General features: G+C 33.4%; 2 protein-coding genes across 2 annotated transcripts in view; one reads left to right on the plus strand and one right to left on the minus strand.

Annotated features, from left to right (window-relative positions):
- Positions 1-339: 339 nt before the first annotated feature.
- On the plus strand, positions 340-17489 carry CCNH (cyclin H). The gene is made up of 9 exons (XM_081294942.1): positions 340-596; positions 1844-1966; positions 3757-3830; positions 5091-5301; positions 7452-7615; positions 10761-10831; positions 13651-13762; positions 16600-16660; positions 17222-17489. The coding sequence occupies exons 1-9, from the start codon at positions 480-482 to the stop codon at positions 17258-17260; spliced, it is 972 nt and encodes a 323-aa protein (XP_081151068.1). The 5' UTR covers positions 340-479; the 3' UTR covers positions 17261-17489.
- The window catches only part of RASA1 (RAS p21 protein activator 1), a 106698-nt gene continuing 104982 nt past the window's right edge, over positions 16667-18382 (minus strand). The window contains exon 27 of the transcript XR_014022077.1: positions 16667-16880. The gene's annotated coding sequence lies outside the window, so the exon portion shown is untranslated. The remainder of the gene's footprint in view (positions 16881-18382) is intronic.

Here is an 18382-nt window from a genome sequence, read left to right on the forward strand (position 1 = left end):
TTTCCCTCTAAGGTCAATATTTAAACATTGACACTCTCCAAGCTTTTTCCCACTTCTTATTACCTAATGTGAATTTATGTCAACCTACTCCAACCAATTTACTACATCCCATTTGGACACCCTTGCCTGTTGTTTCTTTATATCCTGCATGAAAGGGGAGGGGTTAGGGGGAGGAGCTAAGTTAAGGACTCACTGACCAGAACAACCGGCTCCTTAGGCTCCGCCCACCTGTGTCATCAGCTGCCGGCCCAAGAACACCGAAGACACTCCCCTCTTAGAGGGCTCCGGAAACGCCTCTGTCAGCAGGTTCAGCACGTGGTCGTGACGTCAGCGCGCCCGCGCCAGCCGGCCTGACGCTCCAGGCTTCCGCGGGATCCTGGTGGAGTCACGTCTGCTTCACACTAAGGTGTTGCTGTGATTATTTTTATTATTATTTTTTTGTCCAGACCTTCCTTCTGGGCCTGGTCCTGGACGCTAAGATGTACCACAACAGCAGCCAAAAGAGACATTGGACTTTCGCCAGTGAGGAGCAGCTGGCGCGTCTGCGGGCCGACGCCAATCGCAAATTCAAATGCAAAGTGGTGGCAAACGGGAAGGTGAGGTCTCTGGCGGCCACCCGCTCAGCCCCGGCCTCAAAACTTTGAGCAGCTGCGGGAGCTCTTTGGGCTTCCAACACAACCTCTCACTCCCGCTTCCGCTTCCGCCTCCGCCTCCGCGGTGCGGAGTGTGTTTATCCAATAAGTAGGCGAGCATTGTGCCAGGCTCGGTGGGTACGGGGACTAGCAACGCAGTCCCCACAGTAGTGAGGCAGGCTGACTACGTCTTGTAAAATGGCGAAGAACAGACCATAGATGCTGAGGCAGTGGAGGATAAGAACCTTTTACTTGTCAGAGATGTTGGGGAAAGCTTTTCTCAGTAGTTGATGGGAAGAAGATGGGAAAAGAACATGCGCGACAAACAGCCACATTAGTAGAGTGGAAAGTCAAAAGCTGCATGGCAGGTACATGGAATGTTGAGGACGTTTGGCTGAAACTGAGTACCTGTGCAGCAATGGCCTAAATAGGCAAGAAAATTTTAAGCCCAAGTAAGGACTTTGAAATTTATACAGAAACTATGGAGAACTTTTGAAAGATTTTAAATGAGAAGTTAATCATATCAGGTCCTCATTATAGAAAGAGCCCTCTGGCAACCTGGAGGTGAATGGATTTCTTGAGGGAGTAAGACAGGAAACCTTCAAACCATTTGACTGAAGATGGTTTGCAATGTGACCTCCTAGCCAACTCCCTGTACAGCCTTCAGCCTCCTTTTTAATCTCTCTTACAAGTCCCCCTACCTATTCCATGCCTCCAAGCCTGTTGCTATTGAGCTCCTTTTACACTTAACTGATTTCATATTTTAGTACTTGTATTACTTTGTTAGGGATGGCTTTAAAAAAAATCTCCAAGAACTGGGAACTAAAATCATAGAAATTTACTGAGACATTTGCTGTTTTAAATCTCAATTCGTGTGACAGTGATTGACAAAGGATGCTGAAAACTTTCCATCCGTGAAAAACGTGTATCTTCTTTTGAATTTACAATTAATGACATTAAACCTGCAAACATATACTGTATCATGATTGTTTATGTATTCATGAAGCAACGTCCAGCTTACATGTGAAATGGTATAGTTTTAGTTTATCGGTATTTTTATAAAGATATTTTGTGCTATGCTTAGCAAATCTATAAAGAGAATGGTGGGTGGCATATTTTCCTTTGTTGCAGTTATAAACCTAATTTAATCTGAACAGAAGACAGTTTTACAATTAATTCACTGAATTTATATTGTAATTTCTGCTCTAAAGGTTCTTCCAAATGATCCAGTCTTCCTTGAACCTCACGAAGAAATGACACTCTGCAAATACTATGAAAAAAGATTACTAGAATTCTGTTCAGTGTTTAAGCCTGCAATGCCACGGTCTGTTGTGGTAAGTTATTATAGTAATGAAGTATGATGTCCTTTACCTGGCTTATGAAATCTGACCTTTTCTAAATTTCTAAATTCCCTATTCCCTCTAATCTGAAAAAATTCATCTTAGGTTGTATTTGTTTAGTTTTTATCATATCTTTCAATAAAACCCTTAAATTATGAGTTTCTGTATCATATCTTGCAAAGTATTTCAAATCTTATAGAATTTTGAGGTCTGGGTAAGCCATAATATCCTTATTTTATAGAGAAAGAAAAAGATACATTTTCTCTCCAGGTTCTCAACTAGTGAACAATAGAATTCGGAACAAAGATTAGTACTTTTCAATTCTGTCACACTCAATATATGATTGGAATAATGCATTGGAATAATGCAATAGTTAGTAATCATGTCCCAGTTGAAACTCATGCCATAAATTTTTTAAAACCTTCATTAGTAGAAGCTGGGGATTTATCTTTGATTTAGAAATTGTCTTCTGGTTGTTTCGTAGATACAGTTCTGAGATCCCTGTTTGTTTTTGATGGGGAAGATAATGGTAAGGAGAAGTAGGTAGCTTATATTAAAAAGCAGAATGATAAAGACAAAAGCCAGAGTGGAAGAGTGTGTAAAACATTTTTACCTTGCTTATTATCTCACGGGGTTTGTTGTGAAGCTCAAATACAAAAGTCAATATATATTAAGTGTTAAAGTTATGACCTAGTATAGAATCTCTCATTAGGTGTCTTCATTTTTATAGTTGAAAAAAAAATTGAAGTATATTAAAATATAAGTTCAAAAATATTTATGTTATTTCTTAACTCACAGATCTTTATCTGAGATATTAAAGATTCACAAAGAATTTTAGAATACTTTATTAGTTTCTATCTTGAAATTTGGCTCTTTGCTGTTAAAGGAAGTATAAAATGAAGTAGTAGGTATAAGTGATTTTAGGATGAAGAAGCAATCCTTAAATTAACTTATGTAGAATTTGTCTTTATGCAACATGTTTATGACTGGTGAAGAATTTTTTATATAAAATGACAAAATTTTTAAAAAATATTTGAAATGAATATTCTTTTTTTCTGTCATAAAATAGATTAAATGGTTATTTCATTAGTTCTAGCCAAATAACATGTTTGTTAAAAATATAGACAGCTCTTCGTTGAATTCAGCCCTATTCTTTATTAGCTATCTGAATAAATCACTTAACCTTGTTGATACTCAGTTTCTTTTTCTGTAGACATAGTAATACTTCACCAAGTTGTTGTAAGGAATTGATAGTTTTGTGCTTGGCACAGAGTGGGACACATTTAGTAAATAGTAGATGCTGCTTTTACAGTTCATTTCAGCAGCAGTGATCACAGTTATATCTCAGATCTCCTACGTCATCTCTTATTGGATTAGTGGATTGAGAGCAGGTTTATTGTACCAACTATGATTTTCTGTTAGGACTTTTCCAACATTGGTTAGTTAATTTGTGACCATTTGTATTTTTCTGACTCTAGACATTTTTGAACTCTTTAATTCTAAAATAAATATATATGTTTTAAAATCCAGTGACCATAAGGATTACTTAGAAGGCTTGCTGTCAGATGGCCAAAGGGTGGGAAAGAATCTTCTAACTATGAAATTTTCATAATACTTAATCACAATTTATTTTGATTAAAGGAAAATTAGCAGTTATTGATATTTGGAGAGCATTTTCAGAGAAACCTTTGCACAAATAAGTTCTTTTTCACAAAATTTATCATGTATCATGTGCCAATAGAGCCTGATAATATATATATATATATATTTTTTTTTAACCTTAGGGTACAGCTTGCATGTATTTCAAGCGTTTTTATCTAAATAACTCTGTAATGGAATATCACCCACGGATAATAATGTGAGTAAAAGTTTGTTATTTTCATTAAAGACCTTTATACTGTGAATATTTGTGTGTGAGGTGTGTGTATATGTAAGAGACAGGGGCATGGGGCAGAGGGGCTAGGGAATTTCTCACTAAGGCAATTTAGATTGGCATTCATGTTTCATATTCAGAATTTAAAATCCTTATTTACTTTTATCTCCTATAATGTAGATGGCATCTGAACTTGTCCAAATTCATATTATTTTTCTCAAACTATTTCCTTAATACTGTTTTGTTTTTTTAGTGACACTTTTGTTCTTTCAGTTGCTAAGCTGAAAATCATTTGTGGTGATTCCTTGCTGTCCCCACCCATTCAGTCTAAGGATCTTGTAACTTCATTTTAACTTTAGTTAAACAGAGGTCTGTTTTGTTTCTGCTTTGCTAAGCATGATGCTCATTAATGAAGATAAAAACAGTATGAGACTCAAGACTTTAAAATCACATTGTTCCTACTTATTTTCTTTTTTTCATTCCCATTCCCACCTGTCAAGCTCAGGTCTTTGATCCTTTGGAACTTCCAAAAGCTCTCTGCAGTAGCTTTCTTCTGGTTTTTGACTCTGAACTCATATAGTCACTACTTGAATTTTATAGGTTTGCCCATGAACTCATCATCCACTGCTCAGATGACTTCAGAAATTTCTACTGATGGCCTTCTGAAATGTTCTTTTATTTTTATTTTTTTAATACCTTTATTAATTTTTTTTATGTTGTGCTAAGGATTGAACCCAGGACCTCGAACGTGCTAGGCAAGCGCTCTACCTCTGAGCCACAACCCCAGCCCTGAAATGTTCTTTTAACTTAAATCTTTTTTCCATAGTCATATGGTACATACATATATACTATTCTCTTTTTTAACTCCATAGTCACATGGTACATACATGTATACTGTTCTGTTTTTTAACTCTTTTATCTACGTTTCATGATAAAAACTACTGTTCTTTCTCAATTATTTTGTATTTCCAGATTTGAGGTTGAACTATATGAAACTACCATTGAGTCAATGGCCGAATACCATGGCAATATTAGATCAACCTGATTTTATAGTTTGTCTTATGAATGCTAATGGATAGAAGTTGAAGAGGAACTCCCCCTGCCCACCACTAATTATCTGCAATATTTAATGTAATGACTTGTGAATATTAGGCAATTTTAGAAAGTACTTTTAGAACTAAAACATTTAGCTATTTCTCAAAAGTATATGCATGCACCTTCACTCTCCCTTATTTTTTCTTGTAGGCTTACTTGTGCATTTTTGGCTTGCAAAGTAGATGAATTCAATGTGTCTAGTCCTCAGTTTGTTGGGAACCTTCGGGAGAGTCCTGTTGGACAGGAGAAGGCACTGGAACAGATTTTGGAATACGAGCTACTCCTTATACAACAGCTTAATTTTCATCTTATTGTTCACAATCCTTATAGACCGTTTGAGGGCTTCCTCATTGATATAAAGGTAACTTATTATATGAAGTAAACTAGTGAGAATACTACTTCCTATTCTTTTAAAGAATCTAAAATTTTATAACCTTTAATCATCCTGAATTTCTCTCTTCTTGTGTGTCAGTGTAAATAATATGAGGAACTAAGTAACTCTTTCAATAGTAGGTTTGTTTATACCAGCATCACCAGAAAGTAGTGCATTGTACTATGACTTTATAACAGCTGTGAAATGACTAAATGATAAGAGTTTTCAGCTCCATAATAATATTCTGAGACCATCATCATATATGTGGTTTATCACTGAAGGAATTGTTATGTAGCACATAACTGAATATGTAATTTGAATTAAACAGTTGCTCTTTGAAGTGGAAAAAGGATTGAGAAAATGTGGTAACTGGTAGAAACAGAAGAAATGTTTTTGTTTTGTGGAAGAGACTAATACATGTTTCACTACTAATCTAGGGAACTAATAGTGAGAGAAAGATTAAAGGAAAAATGGAAACTATATAGCTCAAGTTTCTCTTTTGGAGCAGGGAAGAAGGGGTTGGCCTGGGATGCAAGGAAGAATTAGCATTGGAAGGAATGATAGCCCTTCCTTTTAACAAAAGGAAAAGAAAGTATGGATGAGGATATTGTTAGGCCTGGGAATTTGGTAATGGCAGGAAATAGTGCCTTTCTTTGTTAAGAGCAAAAATAATTTTCTGAGAATGATCGAGTTTCTGAGAATTATCAAAGACATTGAGACAGATGGAAATGTTGACCATACTCACTGAAAAATTGGAAAAAAAAAATTCTATGAAAATATTATCTCTGCTCAGTAGTGTAAAGAAACTTAGCATAGTCATTAAACATGAATTTTTAGTAACATTATCAGACTTCTGGCTGTATGTTTTTCTTGGTACTACCCAGAAATCTGGGTATAGTTGCAGAACAGAAGGTTGTTTGCAATCAAATATAGTTGACGTTAAGTAGAAATGTGTTGGCAATCTATTGGAGAAGGGAATTCAGGAAGGAAGTGAGGATTAGAGAACACTGGTAAGTGGGATCAATTACAGGGATGTGTGACCAGAGATTCTGAGCAGAGAGACTTGCTGTGAAGTATTAAGCCAGTGTACTGGGGAAAGAACATTAGTGCTCAGAGTAGAGTGTATCATCATATCAGGTCAGGCATCTTGGGATAATGATAGGCTTGTGTGGACTACACAGTTAAAACTCTGGATATTTTGTTGCCAAGTATAGACAGATTTCATACTGTTTGAGGTCTTGTTTATGAAGATCTGTTATTAACAAGAGGGTTTAGGATTTAGGGTTCATCTTAAAGGATATGAGGAATTATCAGGAAATATAAGGTCTTCCATATATCTCGGGCCTATTCTAAAAATAATTCTGTATGTTTTCGGAGAAGTCTAGTAGATTCAAGAATCATTAAAGTAAACTTTAGAAGAAATTTCCTATCAAAATATGGTGACATGGGCTGGGGATGTGGCTCAAGTGGTGGCGCGCTCTCCTGGCATGCGTGAGGCCCGGGTTCGATCCTCAGCACCACATAAACACAAAGATGTTGTGTCCGCCGAGAACTAAAAAATAAATATTAAAAAAATTCTCTCTCTCTCTCTCCCCTCTCTCACTCTCTCTTTAAAAAAAAAAAAAAAAAAAAAATATGGTGACATGATTCCTAAATGTGGCCTTTTATCTGAATCACCTGGATCACTTGGAAAGTCTACCTGGGAATATGCATTTCTTGGATCTACTTTAAATCTACTTGAATCTCTAGAATCTGAATCTCAGGTGGAAAAGGGTAAAGAGAAGGGATTAACATAAATTTAAAATAGCATCAAGTGCTACTGTGCTGGGAACTTTTGATGTTATCTTAAAGCATATATTTCTTACTGAGGTATTCAGAAAAGTTTGAAAATCACTGAGTTAAAGGATAATATCAGAGAAGACATGTTGTTTGATATTCAGAATTTATTGGCTTAAATTTTATTCATTCTAATAGTGCATACAAAGTAATCTCATATTAAAAGTTCATTTCTTGTTGTGGTATACGGAAAAGGAGTTCTTTAGCATTTGTATTAAACACTTTCTAGTCAATATAAATATTTTTGAATTGTAAGTACTCTATTAAACAGAAATGGTAACATTTGCAAACTTTATTTCTAGACCCGTTATCCCATGCTGGAGAATCCAGAGATTTTGAGGAAAACAGCTGATGACTTTCTTAATAGAATTGCATTGACTGATGCTTATCTTTTATACACACCTTCGCAAATTGCCTTGACTGCCATATTATCTAGTGCCTCCAGGGCTGGGATTGCTATGGAAAGGTATTAATTTGTGTTTTACCTTAGGTCAGATTCAGTCACTTGATTTAATTCTTACTGGAGTTTAAGTTTTTAAGTAAGGTCCACTTGTGATTCTAGTTCTGTATATTCCTTGTAGCCTCTGAAAAAGTTGATGAGGGAAGAAATGAGATCAATTGCCTTTTAAAGAAGTCTAAGAATTAAGCAAAGTATTGTTGAATTAAGAAAATACATTTATGACTAAAGTAAAACAGGTAATCTTGGAAAGATTGATATACTTATTAGTATATGGAGAATCTATAAGTTTACAAACTGGTAAACAACTTGAATATAGCAAGTGTATTTGCTTTATTTTAATCGTTATTGCTCTGCTATAAAGCATATGTGAAACATAGAATTCAGTAAAGGTTTGTGGAAAGAATAATACTTTAGATGATGTCCAAATAAATTATAATTGAACCATAAATAGTAATAGCTAACAAATAAATTACACACCGAGACCCAGGCTGTATGATAAGCACTTTATATGAATTAAAATCACTTGATTCTCACAATGGTACTCTGTGTAAAGATTAATTAAATGTTATAGATTATGTCCATAAATGAATTTACCAGTACTCTGGTTATAATTTGTTTAATTGAAGAGGAGGAATAATGATGTAACAGACATATTTGCTATGCTCCAATTGCTTATCAAATTAGACTATATTTTTACTTTCTTTATTTTTTTTATTCATGATCTTTAAAATTCTTGTGGTTTTGTTCCTAGAAATAGCTGAGGAAGGAAGATAAAACGTTTTAAACTTTAACTGTTTTATATGTTTATGTATCTAGAATTTTGAAGTCCAAATGAGGTGGTAGCAAGCATGAAGAAATGTGATTCAGTTATTACCCCACTTAGTAGGAGTATTTATGTTTCCTTGCAGAATAAAGGATTTTGCCTCAGATATCTCTGAGGTATTTCACATATTATAGTATATACCAGGTTACTTTTCTAAAACATGAATAATTCTAAATTTTAAAATACATCTGCATTCAAAATAAGGGATTGTGGGCTTATTTTTTTTTAATTTATGGTTTTGCTTCTCTGCAAAGAAGAACTAAGCAACTGTATATAAGTATGTACATTTAATCATAAAATTATTTACACTCCATTTGTTTACTAAGCCATAACATTTATTAACTGCTTTCTAGGTCCCATTGTGAACTGTACTACATTTTAGGAGTGTGAAAATTAACAAGATATAAATCCTTGCCCTACTTAGGAAAGATAGCCATGTAAATCGTTGATATTTATGGAGTTTAGGTGTGGAACTTTCATTTTTTTCCCACAATTTAGATAGCCAAAAGTCATTTAATCTGTTGAAGCATCTTATTCAGTGTATATTGCAGGGTTTTTTTGTGGTGAGATTTTAGTGATGTGGGAGTTATGTAGTGATATGTTTAGTTAAGCATTCTAAGGTCCAGATTACAGTTTTAGTTTAGTTATAATTCCAAATAGAAAAAAATGAAATTGTGGTACCCTGGTTCATTGCAGCTTAAATAGCTTTTATGACTTTCTCAAGGACTGTAGACATTGAGCATTTTTCCCATATTAGGGAAATACTTCCATTCATTATAAACTTAAAAGTGATTTACAGGCAATCTTTTGGGATATGTCAGAATTGCCATTTACATTTATTGGTTAACAGGAAGGCTCTTGTGATATTGTTTACATTTGGGACAGTGCCTCAAATGACTACTCATAGAATGTTATTTTGGGGTTCTCTTTTCAGTGGATATAGAGCTTTATTTCACTGGTTTGACTTGTTAAGTATTCTTATTTGCCTGTGGATTTTTAACAAATTAAATATTAAAAGTCCAACTCAAGAATTGAGTTTAAAAACTTTCTTAGATTTAAAGACTCTGGCCAGCTCTCAAAACCAAGTGTATCACTCTTAAGCTTAAAAAATTGAAAGGAGGGGCTGGGGTTGTAGCTGAGTAGTACAGCTCTTGCCTAGCATGTATAAGGCACTGGCTTGGATTTTCAGCACCACATATAAGTAAATAAACTAAAGGTCCATTGACAACAACAAAAAAATGAATAAAAAAAAGAAATTGAAAGGAGGAGGAATAAAAAGAAACAAAGATGGCAGAAAGAAGGCAAAAGGGAATGACTAGTTATTTTGAATCATTTATGACCAGAAATGCATTAATTGTCAAAAAAGTTATTGATTTCCATATCCAAAATTAGTTCCCATAATAGACAATGAAGACATAATATCAAATTTTCAAGATGGTGTTAAACCTTGTAATAAATTTTAAATAATCTGAATAGCGATAGCAGTTCTTAAAGTGTTTATTTAACTATTTTTCCCAAGGGAAAAACTTTTTTGTACTTAAGTTTCAAAGATTTACGCTTTAAGAATCTGTTCACTTAGGCTTTTATCGAACTATAGACCAATTTTGGGTACATTAAACTTCAGACTAAGTAAAAACTTAAACATACAGATTGTATTTTCATACTATTATAGTGATTCTTAGAAAAACATAATTAGGCTTTATATCACATTGATGGAAAAGTACTGACACCTTTGATTGGACTTGATACAAATAAGATGTAATAGATTAATAAAGCATAGGGTGATACTGTCATTGGTTTGAATGCCTTTTATTCCTTAGAAGTACAATTATAGGTAACCTGATCTTGATATTCAAAGAGAAAATCCTTACTAATGCCAAATTCTAGGTCTGTTAGGTAACAAGCTTTATGACTTGGTGAAATACAAGGTCATGATTTGTCCATCCCTATAATTAAGATTCCTTATCCATCAAATGAAGTTAGACTTACAGAAATTCTAAATCAGATACTATAAACATTATAAATATTGATTCGTATTGCTGTTTTCTTACTATTTTCCCTCTGAAAGATTATGTATTATAAAATTTGAATTAGTTAACTTTGAATAGTGAATATTTTTAAGCTCAAATGAGTTGTAATAAATCCTTAAGACTGTAATTGTTATAAATTATACTTTTATGGAGTTCAAAGGGTTATATAATATTTAAAAAATATATTAATTTTAAAATTGCAAAGAAATGAACCTAGAAGCAAACAATTTATAATATCAAGTTTTGTAATATGCTATATGTTTTCAGTAGATTGAAACTGTTTTTTTTTCTTTGCCAGTTATTTATCAGAGAGTCTAATGCTGAGAGAAAATAGAACTTGCTTGTCACAGTTACTAGATATAATGAAAAGTAAGTAAAACAGAATACTTTACAAATTGGTCTGTTACAAAGCTGTTTTCTGAATAAATATATGGTATTTAACTTAAGATAGCAGATTTTTGTTTAGATTTACTTATATTGGATTTTTGTATTATAGAAGCATTAAAAATACATTGGTGGAGAACAGATAAAAGGTACATGGAAGGAATTAACTTAAGGATAATGTTTGAATTCAGTGAAGGAACTTAGAAGATCCTTCACCCTCAGCCTCTTGAGTGTTAGAATAACAGGCAGGGACCACCACAACATATATAGGTCTTCAGACATATCAGGAAAAGAAAATACGATTCAGAAGGGGATTTGTGAGCCAGTAAGATTCTTTTAAAGTACACACAATCATGTGATAGGCACTAAGAAAGATCAAAGGAAACTAACTTATGGATAATGTTTAAATTTAGCATGTCTATTTTGTATATATAAGTCAATTTTAACTAGCTAATATGTCACTTGTTGGTCATTTTGTTAGTTGATAATAACAAAGGCCATGGTTCTTAACTAGGGGTAATTTTTACAATTTCTGGAGATATTTTTGACTGTCACAATTTAGAGGGTAGTAATGGTTAACAGCATCTAATAGGTGGAGGTAAGACTGCTTCTGAACATCCTGCAGTATACAGGAGAGCTCCTATAGAAAGCAAAAAAAAAAAAAAAATGGCTTCCCAACAGAGATCCAAGTCCTATTCCCTGGAACCTGTCAATGTTACTTTCTATGGCAAAAAAGAACAAAGTGAGATTGTGGGTATTTGTGGATAATTTAACAATCCTGAGATGGTAGCATTGATCTGGATCACTGAGGTGAGGACTAAATGCAGTTACAAAGTTTCTTATGGGAGAAAGGTAGAGAGAAATTTGATACACACAATGTTTAGACAGCAGAGAATTTGAGATGCTGGTTTTGAAATTTATAGGAATGTGGCCACAAGCCAAAGAATGCTGGCAGCCACTAGAAGTTGGAACAGGCAAGAAATGGATTCCTCATTAGAATCTCCAGAAATAGTTACCCTGCCCATACCTTAATTTTGGCTGAGTGAACCTGATTTCACACTCCTGGGCTACAAAACTTTGAGAGAATACATTTTGGTTATTTAAAAATGCCACATTTATGGTAATTTTAATAGCAGCCTCAGGAAACTAGTCTAGCCCTTTACAGCAAAGAATAATCCAGCCCAATTGTCATTAGTGCTAGTGTTGAGAAACCCTGTTTTAAAGACCGAGTAGAATCTCTACATATCTGATTGGCATTCCTCTTCATTCTTATTCTTGCCTATGACACACTGATTGCTCACGGCTACTGGACTACTGCTTAGGGTTAAAATTTCTTTTGTTCACAAAATTTTTGTGACTATTATTATTAATTAAATTTGTAACTAAATGTTGACTAAACCAATAAAATATAAGATTTCAGATCTTGATTTGGGATGACAGTAAATATAAACATTCTTATGTTTACTTTAAAAGTTAGGATGCTTTGGGGCATATAGACTTCATTTCTTATTTCTCCAAAGTGATCTTGAGGGCTGAGGGCTTTCCTCTTTGAGAATGATGGATTTGATCATAAGCTGTAGGTCTTCACTTTTACCACCAGAGGGTTCACTTCCAAAGCTAATTCTTATTTGGCCAGATACTTGGAAGGGAGCCTTAAAGATAAACCACTGTACTCATTTAAAGCTTTGAATTTTATTATTAATTTCTCAGTACCTTTATTTTGTTCCATTTATTTATATAGGAAAAAATAATTCTCCATAAAATACTGAGTTTGAACAACGTTAAATATTCATAAGTTTAACACAACAAGTATACTGAGTTCTAAGTATTAATTCAGTTGAAAACATTACTTTGTTTTCATTATGAAATAAATCAGGAATATAGTTACCCATTTGGAGCATGTGGCTGGCTAATAATGAGCCTAGATCTTTGTTTCCCTAACCTTGAAATTTATATTCTTTGATTTATGACACTTGAACAACAAGATCAGCTAGAGGATTTTTTAAATTTTTATTTTATTTTTTACAGTTATAAAGTTACTAATAGTTTTCTTTTAACCTAAAGGAAGATATGACATGGGTTTATTTATTTATTTATTTGGTGGTAGCGTCACTGGGGATTGATTCCAGGAGCACTGTAACACTGTGTCACTAAGCTACATCCTGATTCCATGCCCCCAGCCCCTACGCCTATATAAAATACATATATTTATATAATTTATATAATTTATTTTTATTAATTGATTTATTTTTTTAAATTTTGAGGAGGTTGTTGCTAAATTACCCAAGCTGGCTGGCCTTGAACTTAAAAAATCCTTCATCCTCAGCTTCTTGAGTGTTAGAATTACAGGCAGGGACCACCACACCCAACTTGACATGTTTTTTATTATACTAAATGTTCCTTTTTTATTACATGTTATATAGTAACAGTTTCTTTTGTAAACAAGAAGTATACTCCTCACCCACCATCTTTAAGATACAAAGTATGTTCCCTATGTTTGTGTAGGAATTTTTAAAAAGAAAAGCTAAAAACTTAAAAGTGAACATGGTAATATTTGTAAAAACATTAAAATACATGTTTATCTTTATGTACCATATGGATGGGATAAAGAGCAATCAGCTATAAATTACTGGAATTTAAGTGTGGTACTTCTTGGATTTTAATCCAGAATAACAAATCCTATTAATCATGTCAAGTGTTTTTTTTGTGATTTGCTATAACAAGACGGGAGATTATTATTCACTCCCTTTACCATGAGAAACCTTTTTATAATTCAGTGTAAATCATTTTTTATCTCCACACAGGCATGAGAAACTTAGTGAAAAAGTATGAACCACCCAGATCTGAAGAAGTTGCCATTCTAAAACAGAAGTTGGAGCGATGTCATTCTGCAGAGTTTGCACTTAATGTAATTACGTAAGTAGAAAGAATTATTCAGATATACTTATAGCTGTTATCTAATCCAACTAGTTTTAAGACTGTAATTTTATTGTAAAAAATTTGTTCGTGTGGGAAAAACTGACTTGTTGATCAGATTTTTTTTTTAGCTGAGTACATTTCTAATAGGATTAAACATAATAATTGATTTGGCTTCCCTTGTACAGTTCCGATTCTGCTTTCACCAATGGCTTTGGCTTATAGGTCTTTTCCTATTCTGTTCCTCCTTGTAGGAAATCAGTGGGCAGGCTTTCTAGAGAACTCCTGAACCTTTTCCTGCCATTTGTTCTGAGGAGCAAGCATATGGTTTAATAGTTTCTTTCAGTAACAAATTATATTGAAGATAGAACCAATAGGAAAATGTGCTATTAGATCTTTTCTTGCAGCCACGGGAATATCCTTAATGTCTCTTAATTTGTAGGCTAATGTGGAATAACCATAAAATTTACACTGTTTTATATAAAGGATCCACTTAAACTTTAGATGATAGGAATGATGAAACTAAAATGTTCTACATCTGTGGTGGATTGCATTCTAATTAGAAATTTCTTCTACTTTATTAAGATTTATAGTGGGAGTTAGCTGTGGCGTCTGAAAGTTAAGATATATTTGAAATATTTTGATTCCTATATTTGGTGAATATATGCTAATGGATATGTATGAAAATCCTGAATGACATTTTCAGAACATTCAGAACAGGTATTATAACTCAGAATTCCTTAACTGTACAGTTGTAGTAGGGGAATGTCCAGGAATGTATGGAGTGTACAAATTAAAGAACTATTTTTTTTCTTTTGGTACCAGGGATTGAACCCAGGGATGCTTAACCACCAAGCCACATCCCCAGCCCCCCAACCCTAGCCTTTTTTTTTAAGTTCCTGAGGCTGGTTATGAACTTGTGATCCTCCTGTCTTGGCCTCCCAAGCCATTGGGATTATAGGTGTGTGCCACTGTGCCCAGCTAAGATACTATTTTATTATAATCATAGCTATAAATTGCATGGCTTAGCATAGATCTTGAAATTGGTAAATTACACTCCTGGATTTCAGTAGTAACTATAGAAGTGTTAGAAGGTTATAAAGAAATAAAAACATTTACTTTAATGAATAAAAGTATTAGAGAATTCATTGGGTTTTCAGGTTGGTTTTGAAATGGGCTTAAACCAGGAATTGGCAGATTGTGGCCTACCAGCCAGATCTAGCCTTCACTTGTTTATATTGGAACATAGCTACCCATTAGTTTACGTATTATTATAGCTGTATTCATGTCATAGCAGGAAAGTTGAGTGTTGTGACAAACTGATTATATGGCCTGCAAAGCCTAAAATATTTACTCTTTGGCCCTTTAAAGAAAGTTTTCAACCACTGCTTTATTTAGACTATTAAACTATTATTCTTGCTAAGCAACTCATTCAAAATTCCCGATTGCCAGAATTTTACATTTTACTCCCAAGTTATCATCTGCTTAAGACTCTTTGACAATTGAGATTGTACATGAGCACCTGAAGACTGCTTCTCAAATTGTAATATTTTTCTAAAAAATTTAAGACATACTTTTGTAAAATATAATAAAAAATGATTTGCTAGAAAAATGAGACATACAAAAATATAAGTTTAAATTTTATTATGAACAGTCAAAATTGTTATGTTAAATTGATATGAAAGTTTCTAAATACACGATTTCTGTACTACTTATCTCACTGCAAACTGGAAACAGTTCAAGAACCACACTATGAGTAGTACTACTTTAAGACAAAATATTTGTTCTTTGATCTTTAAAATTATTATTTTTTTTTTTTCATTACACAAGAACTATATTGTCAGTCAGTCAAGACGGGTAAAGTCAAAGGTCCCTTTGACCAAAACCCAAATATCAGGATCTCAGAAGTAACTTATTATTTGTTGCCAACTTTTATCAGGGTGTGTGTATGTGTGTGTGTGTGTGTGTGTGTCTGAAATAAGTATGTCTGTTTTCCCTTTGTATGTTGTCATACATATTGTACAACACTTATATTAATCTTTGCCAGTGTGGGTGAAAAAAACCTTCACTTTTGTATTTTAATTTGAACTTCCCTAGTTACAATGAGGCATTAATATTTCCATGTTTAACATTTATGTTTCTTCCATATTGGTTACTTATGACCTTTCCCACTTTTCTGGTGTTTTTATAATGCTTTATATAAGTTCTGTATGCTCATCTTTTTATATGTGATTCAACTATTTTATTGTTTGTTCTCACTTTTTCATATATGATTTATTTTGCTTTATAATTGTATATCTGAATGTCTTTAGTATTTTTCTTTTTGTTCAGCTTGTAAAACCACTTGGAATTGCTTATGAATTTGGTAAATTTTTTCCAAATATTTTTCTCCCAGATTGCTTTTAAATATTGTTTTTCCCATTTAATTGAACTATTCTTTGACAGATTAAATTCCTATGTATATAGTCATTTCCTACCTTCTTTGATCATTGATGTATAATTGTTAATAATATGCTTTTAATTACCTTAGTTTTTAGTTTCTTTTTATGATAACTAAGATAACATTATTCTTTTTCAGATTCTCTTCCCATAATCTTTCCTTTGTCAGTGGTAGAGTGACATGTTCCAAGAAAAAAAAAAAACTAATTAGAACTGCATTCAATTTAAACATTGATTTGAAAAGTAATGTCTTTCCATAATTCTCTCTTTCCACTTATCCAGGCCCTGTTCTTCAGTACATAAAATTTCAGATTACCCTTGTTAGTTTATTGCCAGTTTATATTTTTTAGTTTCTGTTGCCAATACCAGATTGCTTATTGATAATTGCCTAATTACAGAAAGAAGAGGAAAGGCTATGAAGATGATGATTATGTATCAAAGAAATCCAAACATGAAGAGGTATGTTTACTACAAAATGAACTTTAACTCATACATTCTGGTATGACATATAGTTGAGATTTATTGTTCTGGATTATGATGAAGATTTAGGTTTTCCAAGTCTTCATTTTTTGCATACTTCTTTCTGTATACTGTCCATTACATAAGGGATTTTTCTTGCTTGCCTTAGCCTGTTCTGAAGCATGTAATAGTTATTTGATGAAGAATCCTTCCTATGTTCCTAGAAGGCAGCAGGGATACAAACACATGCTAAGTTTTTGCTTTGTTTCTTATTCTCCAAGAATTCTTCCCTTGTCTCTTTTCTTTAAAATTGGCAAGCCAGAGATAAAATGAAAAATCAGAGGCAAAAGGTCACAAGTAGAAGCTTTACTCCTGATTAGAGTGCTCTGGTGAGATCATGCCAGTATTACTATTAAGATTATGATAAACTTTTCTGTTTTATCTTCTATAAGCATAGGAAAAAGAATATTTTCCTAAGGAGAGGAAAGGAGGTAAAAGACACTGATTCTGTTTCAACATCTTATCCTTAACAGGTTTTCTTTTCTGCTTTTTCCTTCTTAGGAAGAATGGACTGATGACGACCTAGTAGATTCTCTCTAACCATTTGAAGTCAATATTGTCAGTGCTAGCTAAAGTAGCAGAAATAGGAAGCGTATGTGGCACTTTATTAAAAAGTATAATGTGAAAATATCAAAATATATTAAACTTTTTTATTTGTTATTTTCCTTTTGTGAAGTTGCTTTGTATAAAAAATGTCTTTATAAAAGCCAAAATGGAAGGAATTAATTTGAACAATCATGCCCCCAACCACAACTAGTATCAAATTAAAACTGTAGGGGCTGGGGATGTGGCTCAAGCGGTAGCGCGCTCGCCTGGCATGCGTGCGGCCCGGGGTTTGATCCTCAGCACCACATACCAACAAAGATGTTGTGTCCACCGAGAACTAAAAAATAAATATTAAAAAATTCTCTCTCTCTCTCTCTCTCTCTCTCCCCTCTCTCTCTCTTTAAAAAAAAAAAAAAAAACTGTAATGTGTTTATTGTTTTAAACAAAATGTGATAAGCAAACCTATCCTTTTTGAAAAAAGGTCTCGCAAAAATCCAAACTTAGTGGTCACCTTTAAAAGTGCTAAGGAGTGTGTTTTGCCATCTGGAAACTTTTGTAAATTCTAGCCTGATACACTTATTTGTGCATAACTACTGAATTGCACAATATACTGCAACTATTACTTGGTAATGAAAAGCAGTCATCCTAGGTAGTGAATTTTTTTTGTCCTTAATTAGTTATCAGAAAACATTTCCAAATATATTTTTTTAAATCCAATATGCATTCTTGAGTAGCTGTCTAGATAAGAATTTACTTATCATCTACTATAGTACCTTATATGAATCCAGACAAATAGATGTTACAGTTATTAGTAGTTTTGAAGATTATGGCATCAAATTATTTTGGTATTTATCAGGGCTGTCTCTTCTTTGCCATATGACCTTTTAAGTTACTAAACCTCTGTGTACCAGTTTACCAAGTTGAAAATAGGAAGATAATGTCCACTCCTTATAGGATTAAGCAGTGTCTGCATATGCTAATACTCAACTGCCCTGAATCTAATTCAATTGTATGAACACACACACTTCAGACTTGGCGCATCCCAGGCTGCACTCTCTATGAAGGTAGGTAGCAGTTTACTTTTGTCTTGGTATATGACAGCAGTATTTATTATGT

This window comes from Spermophilus citellus (genome assembly GCF_964194105.1).
Source record: "Spermophilus citellus genome assembly, chromosome: 1".
NCBI lineage: Eukaryota > Metazoa > Chordata > Mammalia > Rodentia > Sciuridae > Spermophilus > Spermophilus citellus.

What these genes read in the sequence shown, in the direction of transcription:
- CCNH (XM_081294942.1), top strand. Translation starts at nt 480, where the DNA reads ATGTACCACAACAGCAGCCAAAAGAGACATTGGACTTTCGCCAGTGAG. An exon ending in AAGTGGTGGCAAACGGGAAG is followed by an intron (nt 597 to 1,843) that starts GTGAGGTCTCTG and finishes TCTGCTCTAAAG; the next exon opens with GTTCTTCCAAATGATCCAGT. An exon ending in GCTGGGATTGCTATGGAAAG is followed by an intron (nt 7,616 to 10,760) that starts GTATTAATTTGT and finishes TTTCTTTGCCAG; the next exon opens with TTATTTATCAGAGAGTCTAA.